We start from the raw sequence: 18,687 nt of genomic DNA on the forward strand, positions 1-18,687 counted from the left end.
AGTTGGGTCGAAGATAATACCCAGATTCTTTACCGTGTCGCCTTGTTTAATTGTTTGGTTGTCAAACGTTAGAGTTGTATTATTAAATAGAGTTCGGTGTCTAGCAGGACCGATAATCAGCATTTCCGTTTTTTTGGCGTTGAGTTGCAAAAAGTTAGCGGACAACCATTGTTTAATTTCATTAAGACACGCCTCCAACTGACTACAATCCGGCGTGTTGGTCAGCTTTAGGGGCATGTAGAGTTGGGTGTCATCAGCATAACAGTGAAAGCTAATACCGTATTTGCGTATGATGTCACCTAGCGGCAGCATGTAGATGCTGAAGAGTGCAGGGCCAAGGACCGAACCCTGGGGAACTCCACACGTTACCTTAACGTAGTCCGAGGTCACATTGTTATGGGAGACACACTGCATCCTATCAGTAAGATAAGAGTTAAACCAAGACAGGCCAAAGTCTGACATACCAATTCGTGTTTTGATACGTTCTAATAAAATATTATGATCGACGGTATCGAAAGCAGCGCTAAGATCGAGGAGCAGCAACATAGATGACGCATCAGAATCCATCGTTAGCAATAGATCATTAGTCATTTTTGCGAGGGCTGTCTCCGTGGAGTGATTTGCCCTGAAACCGGATTGAAAGGTTTCACATAGATTGTTAGACGCTAAGTGTTCATTTAACTGCTCCGCAACAATTTTTTCGAGGATTTTTGAAATAAAGGGAAGGTGAGACACCGGTCGGTAGTTTACCATGAGGTCAGGATCGAGGTTAGGTCTTTTAAGAAGAGGATGAATAACCGCTTTTTTGAATGCTAGGGGAACAGTGCCCGAGGAGAGTGATAAGTTTATAATATTTAGCACTGATGGACCTAATAATACAAAGAGCTCCTTGATCAGTTTCCCAGGAAGAGGGTCAAGTAAACATGTTGTCTGTTTTATTCCATTTACACGTTGTAACAATTCCTCTAATGTTATTTCCTCAAAACGAGAGAAACTATTTTGGAGGGCAGTATCCACCGTGTATACCATCGTATCAGTGTTAATAGAACCCAGTTGTAGCTGGGACGCATTGTCTTTAATCTCCTTTCTAATGACTTCAATTTTCTTACTAAAGAATTGCATAAAGTCATCAGCTGAGTGGGTTGAGCTACTGGAAGGGGTCCCTTGTTGGGTTAGCGATGCTACCGTACTAAACAAAAATTTAGGATCGTTTTTATTACGGTGGATGAGATTTGAGTAATATTTAGCTTTAGCTAAGGTAAGCATGCGTTTATAAGTTATTAAACCATCACTCCATGCTTGATGGTGCACCTCAAGTTTAGTCGTGCGCCATTTGCGTTCCAGCTTTCTACATAATAATTTCTGAGCTCTAGTTTCTTCTGTAAACCACGGGGTGCGCTTTTTTGGAGCCTTTTTTAACTTTAGCGGTGCTATGTTATCAATGGTTTCGCGCAGGGCGTCGTTAAAGTTGTTAGTGAGGTTATCAATAGAGCCCACATACTTTGGGAATGGTGCCATTACCGAGGGCAGTAGGTCAGCAAGAGTTGTCGTTGTGGCAGCATTAATGTTGCGGCTGCTATAGCAGTTATTATTATTATTAGTTTGACGAACATGCGTCTGAACCTCGAATTTTATAAGGTAATGATCGGACAATACTTTAGTATACGGGAGTATCGTAACTTTGGAAATGGTGATACCCCTGACAAGCACTAGGTCTATCATATTACCGTTGCGATGCGTGGGTTCATTTATTATTTGTGTGAGACCACAGCTATCAATTAAAGTCTGGAGCGCTACGCACGGGGGGTCCGATGGGGTATTCATATGGATATTAAAGTCCCCCATTATGATTATATTATCGGCATGTGTCACTAGATCAGCAACGAACTCTGAGAATTCATTGATAAAGTCCGAATAGGGCCCTGGGGGGCGGTAGATAACAGCCAGGTGTAGAGGCAGCGGTGTGACAGACCTCATAGTAAGCACCTCAAACGATTTATATTTATTATTTATGTTAGGACTAAGGTTAAAGTTTTCGTTGTATATTAGTGCGACCCCCCCACCCCTTTTAAGCGGACGGGCAATATGCGCATGTGTAAAGTTAGGAGGACATGCCTCATTTAGCGCAAAAAAGTCGTTTGGTTTAAGCCAGGTTTCGCTGAGACCGATGACGTTAAGATTGTTGTCTCTGATAATATCATTAACTAATAACGTTTTGGGAGACAATGATCTTATGTTTAAAAAACCTATATTATAGGTAGTGGGCTGTTTCAGGGAATTTTTGATCAAATTATCCGTAGTAGCAATATTGAAAATGTTGTGTTTATTATGCCCAGTGCATTCAGTATAATTACGACCATATCTAGAAATTGATACGACAGGAATTTTCCGATTGTTTGATTGTTGCTTTGATAAACTGCACGCATCATGGTTAGCCACCTCAGTAACGGGGATTTTCCGATTGTTTGTTTGTTGCTTTGATAAACTGCACGCATCATAGTTAGCCACCTCAGTAAGACACATGTCCAACTCTGAAACACTCAAAGCAGAAAAAACTTGTTCTAATTTAACTGACTCCTTACCCAGACCAGTAGTCTCGCATTTTCCATCTAAATCCGTCTTCGGGATGGATGTACTCTATGTAATCGCAAATTATGTTAATTATGTTAAATATTGTCTACTTATGCAATAATATATTCCCAAACATTCTAACCATTTTAAAAATAGAAATAAATAGGGACAAACAGTAGAAAATGAATGGATGAATGAATGGATGGACTAATAAAGATTTCAAAGCAAGTTATCCATCAAATTGTGCAATGTAAAAGTATCAATAGATTTCATGGTAAAATTCTGAAATTTACTGTTGTTTTTCCAGCATTTTTCTCTAAATGAAAAAAAAAACTACTTTTTTTTACTGTAATAAATGTGTTTCGTTTTGGCATACACTGAAAAATCTACAGTTGTTGATTTGCGGTAAAAAAAACAAACTGGCAGCTCAGGTGCCAAAATGTTACTGTTAAATTGCAGTTTTTTATGTACAGTAAAAAAAACAAATCTAAATTTTACGGTAAAATTCTGCCAACTGAGGCACCTTTTTTTTTTTTTTTTGTACCATAAAAACAGCAGTCTGTGTTTTTGGTTTTAGATGGCTGAGTTAGTTGGTGCTACATTAGTTCTGTGGAACCTGTACAGACTGAATATCTTATTTTGAAACTCTGGACCAGGGGTCACCAACGCGGTGCCCGCAGGCACCAGGTGGCCCGTAAGGACCAGATGAGTCGCCCACTGGCCTGTTCTAAAAATAGCTCAAATAGCAGCACTTACCAGTGAGCTGCCTCTATTTTTAAAATTGTATTCATTTACTAGCAAGCTGGTCTCGCTTTGCTCGACATTTTTAATTCTAAGAGAGACAAAACTCAAATAGAATTTGAAAATCCAAGAAAATATTTTAAAGACTTGGTTTTCACTTGTTTAAATAAATTCATAATTTTTTTTACTTGCTTCTTATAACTTTCAGAAAGACAATTTTAGAGAAAAAATACAACCTTAAAAATTATTTTATGATTTTTAAACACATATACCTTTTTACCTTTTAAATTCCTTCCTCTTCTTTCCTGACAATTTTAATCAATGTTCAAGTAAAAAAAAAAATTATTGTAAAGAATAATAAATACATTTTAATTTAATTCTTCATTTTAGCTTTTTTTTTTCGACGAAGAATATTTGTGAAATATTTTTTCAAACTTATTATGATTGAAATTCTAAAAAATTATTCTGGCAAATCTAGAAAATCTGTAGAATCAAATTTAAATCTTAATTCAAAGTCTTTTGAATTTCTTTTAAAATTTTTGTTCTGGAAAATCTAGAAGAAATAATGATTTGTCTTTGTTAGAAATATAGCATGGTCCAATTTGTTATATATTCTAACAAAGTGCAGATTGGATTTTAACCTATTTAAAATATGTCATCAAAATTCTAAAATTAATCTTAATCAGGAAAAAATACTAATGATCAATCCATCCATCCATTTTCTACCGCTTATTCCCTTTGGGGTCGATGTTCCATAAAAATGTTTATTTTTTTTTTCAAAAAGATTCGAATTAGCTAGTTTTTGTCTTCTTTTTTTCGGTTGAATTTTGAATTTTAAAGAGTCGAATTTGAAGATAAACTGTTTCAAAATTTAATATTAATTTTTTTCCTGTTTTCACCTCTTTTAAACCGTTCAATTAAGTGTTTTTTCATCATTTATTTTCTACAAAAAACCTTCCCTAAAAGGAAAAAAAATGTACGACGAAATGACAGACAGAAATACAGAAATACCCATTTTTTAATATATATAGATGTATTAATTAAAGGTAAATTGAGCAAATTGGCTATTTCTGGCAATTTATTTGAGTGTGTATCAAACTGGTAGCCCTTCGCATGAATTAGTACCCAAGAAGCAGCTCTTGGTTTCAAAAAGGTTGGTGACCCCTGCTCTGGACAGATGTTCCAGTTAGCGAATATGGAAACCCTCACCAGCACAAGAACACCCATTTGTGGCCGCAGTTGGATGATTGTTGTTGGAGGGCTGGAACCTTTTATATACAATGATGCACATTCAAGTGTTGTCATGCATGGGCAATCATTTTTATTACCATTATGTTCTGTTCCAAAGGAAAATAATGTTCTTCACTATTTACATAAAATGATGCATGTGCTTGAAGTTTGAGCCTATCCTCTCTGACTGTGGGCCAAAGGTCAATCACACGTCACACAGAAACCGTGCTTCAAGATTGTATATTTTTAAGATTTGCGTATTTAAAGAAGAACTGCACTTTTTGGGGAATTGTCGCTGACAATCATTATGAGACACAAGAAGCCTTTCTAACGTGTAAAATTTGGCTTGTTCTTGGTAGCTAGCCATGCAGCTAATGGTAGCAATCAATTCTACTTCTAAATCACTTTAAAAATGCATTGGAAAACCATCAACAATACATCATTTACGTTCCGTAACCTGTATAATGACCAAGCTGTAGTAACATTGTTATTGTAGGAGAAAACACAGAGGAACTCCTTTTTTTCTAGCATACTAACACATCAGCGTGCTACAATATCAGCCGTAATAGCTAACTACGGCGAGAGATAAGCTAGCTTCTACATAAGCACGAAACGCATTTGAGTTAATAATAAACACGATGTGATAAGACACCACTCTGTATTGACTGAAAAACTAACAATCATATTACACTATCTGTAAAGTATTGTTTCATGTTTTGTTTGTACACAACTAGCCAGACAGTGTATGTACAGTGATGTGCTGCAAGTATCATGATCAATAGTATTGTGACTCACTTGGACAGTTGTCTGTTTGGTCAAGATGGTCGGGGATGTTTCCAGTTGATTTGGGTAAGCACTCCATTAATTCTGCATAGCTTGGCCTAAAAGTTCCAGATTTTCAGCCTGACCATGCTTCACTCTCTCGTCTTCCGTCTGCTCCAACGTTTCACCCTCTTCTTTGTGCTCCGTTCTGTAAGCAGCAGTTCATCCTGCGTATGTTTAGTTTCAAAAAGATAAGGTTGTGAATCCTCATTTTTCCAAAAATAGTCATCTTCGTTGTCTACTACCAAGTCCGCCAGGATTAGAAAACACACTCGCATTTGATTCCGGAAGTCAGAAGGGCGTTGCTATGGAAACGGAAATAAATACGCAGAAGATTTAGTTCTGCCTGTGCATAAAATTACCAAAAAATGGTAAATATTGACCATGTTATACTCTATATCAGGGGTCACCCGCGGGCACCAGGTAGCCCGTAAGGACCAGATGAGTCGCCCGCTGGCCTCTTCTAAAAATAGCTCAAATAGCAGCACTTACCAGTGAGCTGCCTCTATTTTTTACATTTTATTTATTTACTAGCAAGATGGTCTCGCTTTACTCGACATTTTTAATTCCAAGAGAGACAAAACTCAAAAAGAATTTGAAAATCCAAGAAAATATTTTAAAGACTTGGTCTTCACTTTTTTAAATAAATTCATTTATTTTTTTTACTTTGCTTCTTATAACTTTCAGAAAGACAATTTTAGAGAAAAAAATACAACCTTAAAAATAATTTTAGGATTTTTAAACACATATACCTCTTTACCTTTTAAATTCCTTCCTCTTCTTTCCTGACAATTTAAATCAATGTTCAACTAAATTATTTTTTTATTGTAAAGAATAATAAATACATTTTAATTTAATTCTTCATTTTAGCTTCTGTTTTTTCAACGAAAAATATTTGTGAAATATTTCTTCAAACTTATAATTAAAATTCAAAAAAATTATTCTGGCAAATCTAGAAAATTTTTAGAATCAAATTTAAATCTTATTTCAAAGTCTTTTGAATTTCTTTTAACATTTTTGTTTTGGAAAATCTAGAAGAAATAATGATTTGTCTTTGTTAGAAATATAGCTTGGTCTAATTTGTTATATATTCTAACAAAGTGCAGATTGGATTTTAACCTATTTAAAACATTTCATCAAAATTCTACAACTAATCTTAATCAGGAAAAATTACTAATGATGTTCCATAAATTATTTTTTTAATTTTTTCAAAAAGATTCGAATTAGTTAGTTTTTCTCTTCATATTTTTCGGTAGAATTTTGAATTTTAAAGAGTTGAAATTGAAGATAAACTATGTTTCAAAATGTAATTTTCATTCTTTTCGTGTTTTCTCCTCATTTAAACTGTTCAATTAAGTGTTTTTTTCATCATTTATTATCTACAATAAACCTTTTGTAAAAAGAAAAACATGTACGACGGAATGACAGACAGAAATACCCATTTTATACATATATATATATATATATATATATATATATATATATATATATATATATATATATATATAGATTTATTTATTAAAGGTAAATTGAGCAAATTGGCTATTTCTGGCAATTTATTTGTGAATCAAACTGGTAGCCCTTCGCATTAATCAGTACCCAAGAAGTAGCTCTTGGTTTCAAAAAGGTTGGTGACCCCTGCTCTATATTATGTGTATAACATTATATACATACTTGCAGTATGTATAAAAAACGATGTAGGGTTTTGAAGTTGTCTTAGAGGGGTTTGAAGGCTCCAACGGTGCTGACTCCTATTAGCCGCATCTTTTACACAGTTTTTTATCCTCTTTAAAATCCTAAAAATAAGAAAAAAAGACACGTGTTCTTGTCTCTTTATGTTTATGAATGTTCTCATTAGGTGGGTCATTGTAATCTCAGGGCATTCAATGGATTCCAACCAGGTTGTTTGGTCTGTCTAAGACAGGTGTGTCAGACTTGTTTTCATTGAGGGCCACACCGCAGTCATGGCTGCCATTAGAGGGCCGCTTGTAACAGTAAATAAATAATGAATTTGCCTATTAATTTAAATATTTAATTTTTTTTTGTAAAGAGTTTTAAAAAAAAATTGGTGGATTTTACCATTGTTTTTTACAGAAAAAAATGGCAGCTTATTTGTTAGACTTTTACTGTAAAATATATGGTGTGTTTTTTTTTGTTTTTTTTTTACAACATATTAATGTAAATAGAAATACAGTACCCCTGTTTAATTTTATTTTGGCAACTCACCTACCAGTTTTTACCATAATAATATGTGGTAACAACTCATTCTCTTTCTATGTCGCATCAATGTGGAATGCACTCCCAACAGGTGTAAAAGTAAGTGCATCTCTATATTCCTTCAAAACCACTCTAAAATAACACCTCCAGGCAACTTCAACCCTTTAGTAATACCCTCCCCCATTCACATCCCATCTCCCCGGATTATAAATAATCTAATGTGTATACTTGTTCTTATGCTATTTGAACTCACTATGTTCTCTGGTCACTGTACATATCCTACTAAGTAAGACCTACACTGTTTCAATGTCCATTTCTCTGTTGATGCAATTGTTGATGACTGAAGTACTGATATCAACCAAAGCTCCTCATCCCACCCCCTGGATTGTAAATAATGTAAATAATTCAATGTATATACTATAAATGATAAATGGGTTGTACTTGTATAGCGCTTTTCTACCGTCAAGGTACTCAAAGCGCTTTGACACTACTTCCACATTTACCCATTCACACACACATTCACACACTGATGGAGGGAGCTGCCATGCAAGGCGCCAACCAGCACCCATCAGGAGCAAGGGTGAAGTGTCTTGCTCAGGACACAACGGACGTGACGAGGTTGGTACTAGGTGGGATTTGAACCAGGGACCCTCGGGTTGCGCACGGCAACTCTCCCACTGTGCCACGCCGTCCCATAATGATTAATGATGATACTATGATGATTAAGCTGTGTGATGACTGTATTATGCTGATAGTATATATTTGTACCATGAATTGATTAACGTGGACCCCGATTTAAACAAGTTGAAAAACTTATTGGGGTGTTATCATTTAGTGGTCAATTGTACAGAATATGTACTGAATTGTGCAACAGTTCAATCTACTAATAAAAGTATCACTCAATCATTCAAAAAAGTACCATAAAATCATCAACCGTGGATTTTACATTAAAAAACCCCACCAAACTAACCTTTCAGTCGACAGAATAAAAAACTTAAAGCAGTAATATGCTGTAAAAAAAAAAACTCCCTAAATTTTACCGTAAAAGCTGTTGATCATTTTTATAGTGAACAATTTGATGAATAGCTTGCTTCGAAGTCACAAGTTAAGCAGATATTTAAGTATTTATTTGGATTTTGACCAAAAAAATTAGATAATATAATGTGTTGCAATATTGGACACTATTTTTTTCTTGTCAAACTAGAAAAAAACCTAATACCTTCTAGTAAGAAAATAAGAATGTAAAGAAAGAAAATAAGGTACTTTCTTGACACATATTATTTCCGGGCTTTTGCGGGCCATATAAAATGACGTGAAGGGCCAGATCTGGCCCGCGGGCCTTGACTTTGACACCTGTGATCTAAGAAGACGTTTCGCCACTCATCGGAGTCCGCTTCATCAGTTCGTGCTCATAGACTTAGATTGATCAGATATAGTCTTAGACTTAGATTGGTCAGATCCAGCGAATCGTCTTCTAAGACTAACCAAAGAGACCAGTCTCTCATAAGGGTTATGAACGATAGGCAAAATCCTAAAAAAATAAAAAAGTGCAGTCCCCTTTCAGTTAAGACTGTAATGGAGCTTATTGTACATGCCGGAACAAAATTGTCAATATTTCACAGAAGAACCAGATATTTTAGTAATATTGGAGGGAAAATCAAGGCCAAGCCACTTTGGCTTTGCTGGGAACCATCTCCAAATCATTATGAAGATTATCTGCAGTCCTTTTTGCGCACATTTTGCACAGTAAAGACCTCATGTGGCTCCCGCTTTTATGTTTTTGTTTATCTCTTTGGAGAAGGGCCCTTTCCTGGGACGCTTCTCCACAAGCTGGGGCGTTAGTAACACTGAACACTTGAGGACTCGGCGTGGGGGATTCAAACGCATCCTTCTGACCTTTCAAGGCTATCGTAGCAGGGTGGGTAGAAGAGCTAGGCGGAGGGAATCGGTCGCTCCGTTTTGGGACCGATCGAAGTCTCACCCTGACTTTAGGCTGACAGCAGCACCAGGAGCACAGGCGGCTCCTCAGAGCACCCGCATCCCTGCATATTTCCTGGCGGAAGTTGGGTCTCAGCGTGAGATATATGATGGGGTTGTAAATGGTGGAGGACTTGGCAAACATGGCCGGCATGGCGAACGCCAGAGGAGAGATGTTCTCGATGTTTCCGAATGCCGCCCACATGGACACCAGAGCGTATGGACTCCAGGCCAAGAAGAAACCGATGCAGACAGCGACACTTAGCTTTCAGGACAAAGAAGGAAGAAAAAGAGAGGAGTGGGTGTTGTTAAACTGGCAAACAGGAAGGATAAGGGAAGATTCAGGAAACTCCAGTTAGAGCTAGCATAAGTGATGGGTCAAACGATCATAATGCACTAGGAAAAGAGTGATATTTCCTCCATGTGAATGAAAGGACTTAACCTAAGTCATTTAAATATATCTGCCATGTCATATATATATATATATATATATATATATATATATATATATATTAGAGATGCACGGTTTGTGGTCTCATCCGCGGAGTCGGGCGGGTGACATGACGAAAAAATTGATTTTAATTAAATTCGGGCGGGTGGCGGTTGAACCATCCGGAAATATTTGATAAACATGGTTCTGGGATCGGTATCCTTTGCCATTCAAAGAGCCATTTAAGACCCGTGTCCTAAAGCAAAGAAGACAATAGGAGACGCTAATATTCTCTGGAATGACTGCCGGCAGTCACCCAGTTAATAAGTATTAGGGCGTGCTATGAAGCCATTGGCTTAGTCGCCTTCTACAACATGTACGATCTGCTTGTCAGTCCAGCATCATGTTGTGTGTGCTTTCCGCAGCAACACGCACACGACTGCAAGGCATACTGGGTGACACAAAGTACACTAATGGTTGTGATATAAACAATTTTAACACTCTTAGTAATATGTGCCACGCTGTGAAGCCACACAATACAAGATTGACAAACACATTTCGGGAGAACATCCTCACAGTAACACAACATAAACGCAACACAACAAATACCCAGAATCATTTGTGTCCGTGAAACTTCCTGACTATTTTATACACCCCGCTAGCAGCAAACCCCACCACCTCCATCCCCCATGCAACGGTAAGGTGGGCGGGGTTGGGGGCGCTGGGGTGTAAAATAAATTCAGGTGTGTCACGGATACAAAGGATTCTGGGTATTTGTTGTGTTGCGTTTATGTTGTGTTACTGTGAGGATGTTCTTCCAAAATGTGTTTGTCAATCTTGTTTGGTGTGGCTTCACAGCGTGGCGCATATTAGTAAGTGTTAAAGTTGTTTATATCACAACCATCAGTGTACTCTGTGTCACCCAGTATGCCTTTCAATCTTGTACGTGTGATTTCGGAAGCTGCACACAACATGTTGCTGGACTAACATTTGGTTCGTACATGTTGTTGAAGGTGTCAAAGGCAATGGCTTCACAGCACGCCCATATTCTTGTCATCATGATGAACACTATTGGATAGTCGCGAGAACATTAGCGGCTCCAAATGTCTTCATTATTCTGTGAAACAGATTTAAATAGCTCTGTGAGTGGTACAGGCGGCCGACCTCTGGTGTATTTCAGCGGGCGGTTGGCGGGCGGGTAAGGTTCTGATAAAATGTTGGTTCGGGTGAACGGCGGGTGGATGACGACTTTGGTGATGCGGTTGCGGATGATATAATTGCCTATCCACGCATCATTAATATATATATAAAGATTATTTATTGGCAGTTTAACTAATTTACGCTCAAGAACGCTCAAAAACTTAGTCTCATGGTTTTCTGGCGCTATCTGGTGGGGTTGGGGCGCAATTAGACCAAAACAATATTTTTTTGTTTTTCAATCGGCAAGAATGCTATTTCTTTGGTTTTCATTTAAAAAAAAAAAAGTATAGTGAAATTGCATGGGTACAACCTGTTAAACTAGCAGTTATACAGGGGCTGAAAGAGTTCTTAAGAGATATTGTGTATCCTTGTTGTTCATCTCCTCTTCTAACAACTTGCAACCAAAATCTTTTTTTTTTTTTTTTTTTTTTGTAAATAAATCAAATAAACCTATAAAAAAAACTCCCTGGTGAAATTCCACTCTGCTAACTTCAAACTGAAAAATCATATCCCATAAGGAACACGTAATGACCATTTTGGGGCCTAGGTGTGCACAAGGGTTAACAATGTTAAAAATGTATATTTTGCGCACAAAAATTTTTTTTAACAATTACCGTATTCTCTGGACCATAGGGCACATCGGATGAAAAAGGCGCACTGCCGAAGAGCGGGTTTATTCAAGTCTTTTTTCATACAAAAGGCGCATTAAAGGGGTCATATGATTTTTTTTTCCAAATGGAAAACACTTCCTTGTCGTCTACATAACATGTAATGGCGGTTCTTTGGTCAAAATGTTGCATAGATTATGTTTTACAGATCACCTTCAAGTCGCTTTCTGACAGTCTTACGTGGCTCACCTTCCACAGCGTCTTCTCCCAGTCATCTTTGTTGTAGTGGTGTAGCGGTGAATGCCACATAAGAAGGTCGAGAAAAAGAAGAAGCTTATGACTACGGTGTCGCCACTGATTACAATGGCGGACGCGAGCACATTTTCAGGACTTACGTAGATTCCAAATACACATCAGCAGGTACCAGAAGGTAAGAAAAAATGGATTTGCATAATATTGCGAAACAAAACGCCAAGTAATATGTCTGCTAATGGGTGCCATTTTGTGGTCCTTATACACACCATAGTAATGCTCGTATGTTCAATACACCAACAATCAATCAAGCGGTGCGGTTTAATAGCTTACTAAAGTCATACTAAAAACACTGACAGATTTTTGAGCACCGTGTGTAATGTTCTATATTCTCAATGGAACATTTAAAGTTTTGGTGTTGTTTACTGGTGTCATCTTACAGTTTACACGTATATATTATGTGTGACTGCCATCTACTGGCCACACTTATCATTACACGATGTACCCATAAACATTGCTTCGAGGTTGGTAAGCACAACCAGAATTATGCCGTATATTAGACGTACCGGGTTATTGGGCTGTCGATTTTTGATAAAATTAAAGGATTGTAAGTGCGCTCTATAGTCTAAAAAATACGGTACTATCCCATAAAATTGTTTTAGTACAAAATATGCATTAATTAAATAATGAAAAGTGTTATAAAACATTGTGAAAGTAAAATACTGTTTAGTGCCCCAGATTAGCCTGTATCATATCAATGAAGGTTTTTTCTTAATGATGCCATGAAAACCCAGAACTTTAAAAGCGGCAGTTTGAGGACCTTTTCTTTTAAAAGTGGGTGAAAATAGTGAGTAAGATATTTTTTTCTTCATTGGGGCTCATTTCCCCAGTGTGGGATGAATAAAGTATATCCTATCCTGTCCTAAAAGGCTCTATAGACACATGTTGCTTTTAAAATGATTAGAAATGCATGGTTGTATGCAACCACAAGGTACCCCAACTGACAATATATTAGCATAAACAGCACTACAAACTCTCTTCCATCACAATCCAGAGCTAATAAGAATTCATTGAGGTCACCAACTGTTGTGTCTCGTATTTTATCACCTGACCTGATTGACTGGTCACACAGTGAGACGTTTACCTTGACAATGATGATCTGGATGCTGCTCATGTGCGCCTGCCTGGAGGCGTGCCGCTCCATGGTCTTGTGCGACGCGTGCACCGTGGCCAGAATTCCCATGTAGGACGCCAGGATGACGCAGCACGGGAGGATGTAGCAGAAGAAGAACAGCACCACTATGTAGGAGCGTGCCGTCGGGAGCCGATTGGACAGGCGCCAGTCGAGGCAGCAGGCCGTACCGTAAGGTTCTGGCCCGTATTCTCCCCAGTGGACCAGTGGGCAGCAGGCAAACAACAGCGCAAAGACCCAAGCACAGGAGATGAGTAGGCGGCCATGGAAGTTGTTGAATCGGTTTCCTATGATTGATGACAATAGAATAATTAGTGATCAATGATTTGTGGCGCCCCCTGACGGTTATGCTTAAAAGGCTTTGGAAAACATGGCAGAATACATGTGAAACGGATACCCTCAAAATTATATCATTATTTGACAAATGCTCAATGACTTATCACCCTACAAATACTTTTCCTTGATTTTTTTAATCAATTTTGTTAACTTTTTATAAAAGGGGTGTTTTGCATAGGGCATTGAGCGGTGTGAGAAATTTCAAGTTTGACATAAGGTGTCAAACTTTGAGGTTTAATAATGGCGCTACCATGTAACAGGCAACAAAGTAGGTTTAGCCTTTTTTTGTGTGTGTGCAATAACGCATTATGTTATAATGTAATTCATTTTCACCTCATTATGTAATGATTCGTCACATTTTGTAATAGAATTGAACACATTTTGCAATTACTTATTAAATATTGCAAAAGTTATTACACGATGCGGGTTTAAAAAAAAGATATTATATATATATATATATATATATATATATATATATATATATATATATATATATATATATATATATATATATGAAATTGCTGCATTGTGTAATATATCATTGAAATAAAAGAAAAACTATCAAAGCTATGCATCAATGGTCATTGATGTAATACATTATTTTTTCGGTTTCATATTTCAATTTGCGTATTTTATTTTAAGCTTCCTGCATGGTATAGAATAGTATATGATCCATATTCCATGAGTGTATGTACAAACCCCATTTCCATATGAGTTGGAAAATTGTGTTAGATGTAAATATAAACAAATACAAGGATTTGCAAATCATTTTCAACCCATATTCAGTTGAATACGCTACAAAAACATCATATTTGATGTTCAAACTGATAAACTTTTTTTTTGCAAATAATCATTAACTTTAGAATTTGATGCTAGCCATTTGTGACAAAATGTTGGGAAAGATGGCAATAAATATTGATAAAGTTTAGGGACGCTCATCAAACCCTTATTTGGAACATCCCACAGGTGTGCAGACTAATTGGGACCAGGTGGGTGCCATGATTGGGTATAAAAACAGCTTCCCAAAAAATGCTCAGTCTTTCACAAGAAATGATGGGGCGAGGTACACCCCTTTGTCGACAACTGCGTGAGCAAATAGTCAAACAGTTTAAGAACAACGTTTCTCAAAGTACAATTGCAAGAAATTTAGGGATTTCAACATCTACAGTCCATAATATCATCAAAAGGTTCAGAGAATCTGGAGAAATCACTCCACGTAAGCGGCATGGCCGGAAACCAACATTGAATGACGTCAGATGGCACTGTATCAAAAACCGACATCAATCTCTAAAGGATATCACCACATGGGCTCAGGAACACTTCAGAAAACCACTGTCACTAAATACAGTTTGTCGCTACATCTGTAAGTGCAAGTTAAAGCTCTACTATGCAAAGCAAAAGCCATTTATCAACAACATCTGAGATCATCTAAGATGGACTGATGCAAAGTGGAAGTGTTCTGTGGTTGACGAGTCCACATTTTAAATTGTTTTTGGAAATATTCGACATCGTGTCATCCGGACCAAAGGGGTAGCGAACCATCCAGACTGTTATCGACGCAAAGTTCAAAAGCCAGCATCTGTGATGGTATGGGGGTGCATTAGTGCCCAAGGCATGGGTAACTTACACATCTGTGAAGGCACCGTTAATGCTGAAAGGTCCATACAGGTTTTGGAACAACATATGCTGCCATCTAAGGGCCGTCTTTTTCATGGACGCCCGTGCTTATTTCAGCAAGACAATGCCAAGCCACATTCAGCACGTGTTACAACAGCATGGCTTCGTAAAAAAAAAAAAGAGTGCGGGTACTTTCCTGGCCCGCCTGCAGTCCAGACCTGTCTTCCATCGAAAATGTGTGGTGCATTATGAAGCGTAAAATACGACAGCGGTGACCCCGGACTGTTGAACGACTGAAGCTCTACGTAAAACAAGAATGGGAAAGAATTCCACTTTCAAAGCTTCAACAATTTGTTTCCTCATCCCAAACGTTTATGGAGTGTTGTTAAAAGAAAAGGTGATGTAACACAGTGGTGAACATGCCCTTTCCCAACTACTTTGGCACGTGTTGCAGCCATGAAATTCTAAGTTTATTATTTACAAAAAAAAAAAAAAAGTTTATGAGTTTGAACATCAAATATCTTGTCTTTGTAGTGCATTCAACTGAATATGGGTTGAAAAGGATTTGCAAATCATTGTATTCTGTTTATCCATCCATCCATCCATTTCTTACCGCTTATTCCCTTTTGGGGTCGCGGGGGGTGCTGGCGCGGAAGGCGGGGTACACCCTGGACAAGTCGCCACCTCATCGCAGGGCCAACACAGATAGACAGACAACATTCACACTCACATTCACACACTAGGGCCAATTTAGTGTTGCCAATCAACTTATCCCCAGGTGCATGTCTTTGTTTATATTTACATCCAACACAATTTCCCAACTCATATGGAAACGGGGTTTGTATTCTAGCATTTCAGTGCACTGGTAGTTTTCATGTCAGTAATACTGCATTAGTATCAAAGTCTCCATAATCCATAAAGTTACATTTGATTTTGGTTTGACCAGTGAAAACTCCCACGAGAGTCTTAAAATACATTTTAATTAAGATGAAATGTTTTGTGTTGCTGTGATAGTTTTTCTAATTGAGGCATACATTTCAGTTGTTTATTATGGTGGTGGCAAATTCCTTTTTATTGAGGGCAGTAAATATGTATGGTAAATGGGTCATACTTGTATAGCCCTTTTCTACCTTCAAGGTACTCAAAGCGCTTTGACACTATTTCCACATTCACCCATTCACACACACATTCATACACTGATGGCGGGAGCTGCCATGCAAGGCCCTAACCACGGCCTTTCAGGAGCAAGGGTGAATTGTCTTGCTCGAGGACACAACGGACATGACTATAATGGCAGACGGCGGGGATTGAACCAGGAACCCTTAGGGTTGCTGGCCAATCTACCAACCGAGCCGAATGAAAATAAATGTATAATTGCTCACAATTGCCTATGTGTTTGAATATTTTTTATGCACAAATGAATGACTCCCTTGGTTTGAAATCATAAGTCAAGGTGAAAAGCAGGTATTCAAGTATTTATTTTTACTAAAAAATTGTAATACGGTATGTACTGACATTTGTTGCATGGGCTGATAAATAGTACTTTATTGACACATTATTTCCAGGTTTTCGCTTTCGCATAAAATGGATCTAAGCAAAGGCGGTCTCACTCCCTTCCTCTCTACATCTGCCCTTGCCCTATCTTATCTAAAGTTAAAGTTAAAGTACCAATGATTGTCACACACACACACACACACACACACACACACACACACACTAAGTGTGGTGAAATGTGTCCTCTGCATTTGTTCACCCCTTGGGAGGTGAGGGGAGCAGTGGGCAGCAGCGGTGCCGTGCCCAAGAATCATTTTTGGTGATTAAATCCCCAATTCCAACCCCTGATGCTGAGTGCCAAGCAGGGAGGTAATGGGTCCCATTTTTTTATAGTCTCTGGTATGACTCGGCCGGGGTTTGAACTCACAACCTACCAATTTCAGGGCGGACACTCTAACCACTTGGCCACTGAGTAGGTTAAGAGCCTCTTTTTCTGGGCTGTTCTCCAAAATCCAAACATCTAAGATGGAATTGATAAACTGGACTCTCAACCTAATTGACAAGATAAGAGATTTGGTGGAACTTGCCTGTCCGTGCTTCCAGTCGAGGACGTGGACGATATCTATCTGTTTGGAACTGTGATCACAGGGCAACTGCTGATTGGACGACAAATTGTTTTGGTCTATCAACAAATTTGGAAGACGATGGCAGTCGTTCAAGGAGCCCAAAATCTAGACAGTGAGAGCTGTGGGCACAGACTGAGGCGATCATTTACAAAACGGATAACATCATGGAGAGGCTTTCTGAAATTCAAAGGTTGATCAACTTGAGAGCCAGAATATACAAAGATCAGAACCATTTGATTGTGTCTGCTCGCCTATGAAACAATCTTTTTCTACAATTCCACTGACTCAAATGTCCATGGCAAATCCTTTCTTTCTTCTTCAACAACACCTGGGGAGTTAAACTCTGTTCGCAATGCTTGCAAAGCGACTCCAGGCCTATTGACATATAACAGGCACCATGGACCATAGACTGCCACACACATACCCTCACTCCACACCTTTGCTTAACGGTGAAATACATTTTTGGGGAATTTTACCAAACACAAGAGGACAGATTTATTTTTTTAACTGCATTCTAATCCATTGATAAATGTAAATAAAAGTCTGCTTAAAGTGGAGTCAATGGGAGGTCCGCTATTCTGCCCATTATACCCTCTAGATCAGTGTTTTTCAACCACTATACCGCTGCACACTAGTGTACCGTGAGATAGTGTTTGGTGTGCCGTGGGAGATTATGTAATTTCACCTAATCAGGTTGAAAAAAATATTTTGCGAACCAGTAATCATAATCCGCAAATGTGTCATTGTTGAGTGTCTGTGCAGTCTAGAGCTTTGCAGAGTAACCAATTAATACTCTACCATATCAGTAGGTGGCAGCAGGTAGTTAATTGCTTTGTAGATGTCGGGAACGGCGTCGATAGTTCGCAGGTAAAAAGGTATCTAACGCTGAAACCAAAAATAAACATAAGGCAAGTGCCGCTAAGAATAGGCATTGAAGCTTAAGGATGGCTATGCAAAACAAAGCTAAAACTGAACTGGCTGCAAAGTAAACAAAAACACAATGCTGGACGACAGCAAAGACTTACAGCGGGTGGAGCAGACCGCGTCCACAAAGTAAGTACATGCCTTGACAATCAACACCAAAATAGGAACACCAGACAAGAACTGAAACACTACACACAGGAAAACACCAAAAAACTCAAAATAAGTCATGGCGTTATGTGACAGGTCATGACAGTAAATAAATGATAAATGGGTTGTACTTGTATAGCGCTTTTCTACCTTCAAGGTACTCAAAGCGCTTTGACACTACTTCCACATTTACCCATTCACACACACATTCACACACTGATGGAGGGAGCTGCCATGCAAGGCGCTAACCAGCACCCATCAGGAGCAAGGGTGAAGTGTCTTGCTCAGGAGACAACGGACGTG

At 38.2% G+C, this 18,687-nt stretch overlaps 1 protein-coding gene across 1 annotated transcript in view; it reads right to left on the reverse strand.

Annotated features, from left to right (window-relative positions):
* Positions 1 to 8,455: 8,455 nt before the first annotated feature.
* Positions 8,456 to 18,687, reverse strand: part of LOC133568370 (opsin-5-like) — a 28,684-nt gene continuing 18,452 nt past the window's right edge. Inside the window, exons 5-6 of the mRNA XM_061920263.1 lie at positions 13,193 to 13,527; positions 8,456 to 9,823 (exon numbers count right to left, since the gene is read on the reverse strand). Of these exons, the coding sequence (XP_061776247.1) occupies positions 9,239 to 9,823; positions 13,193 to 13,527 (920 nt within the window). The 3' untranslated portion in view covers positions 8,456 to 9,238. The remainder of the gene's footprint in view (positions 9,824 to 13,192; positions 13,528 to 18,687) is intronic.

Source organism: Nerophis ophidion, linkage group LG14 (genome assembly GCF_033978795.1).
Source record: "Nerophis ophidion isolate RoL-2023_Sa linkage group LG14, RoL_Noph_v1.0, whole genome shotgun sequence".
NCBI lineage: Eukaryota > Metazoa > Chordata > Actinopteri > Syngnathiformes > Syngnathidae > Nerophis > Nerophis ophidion.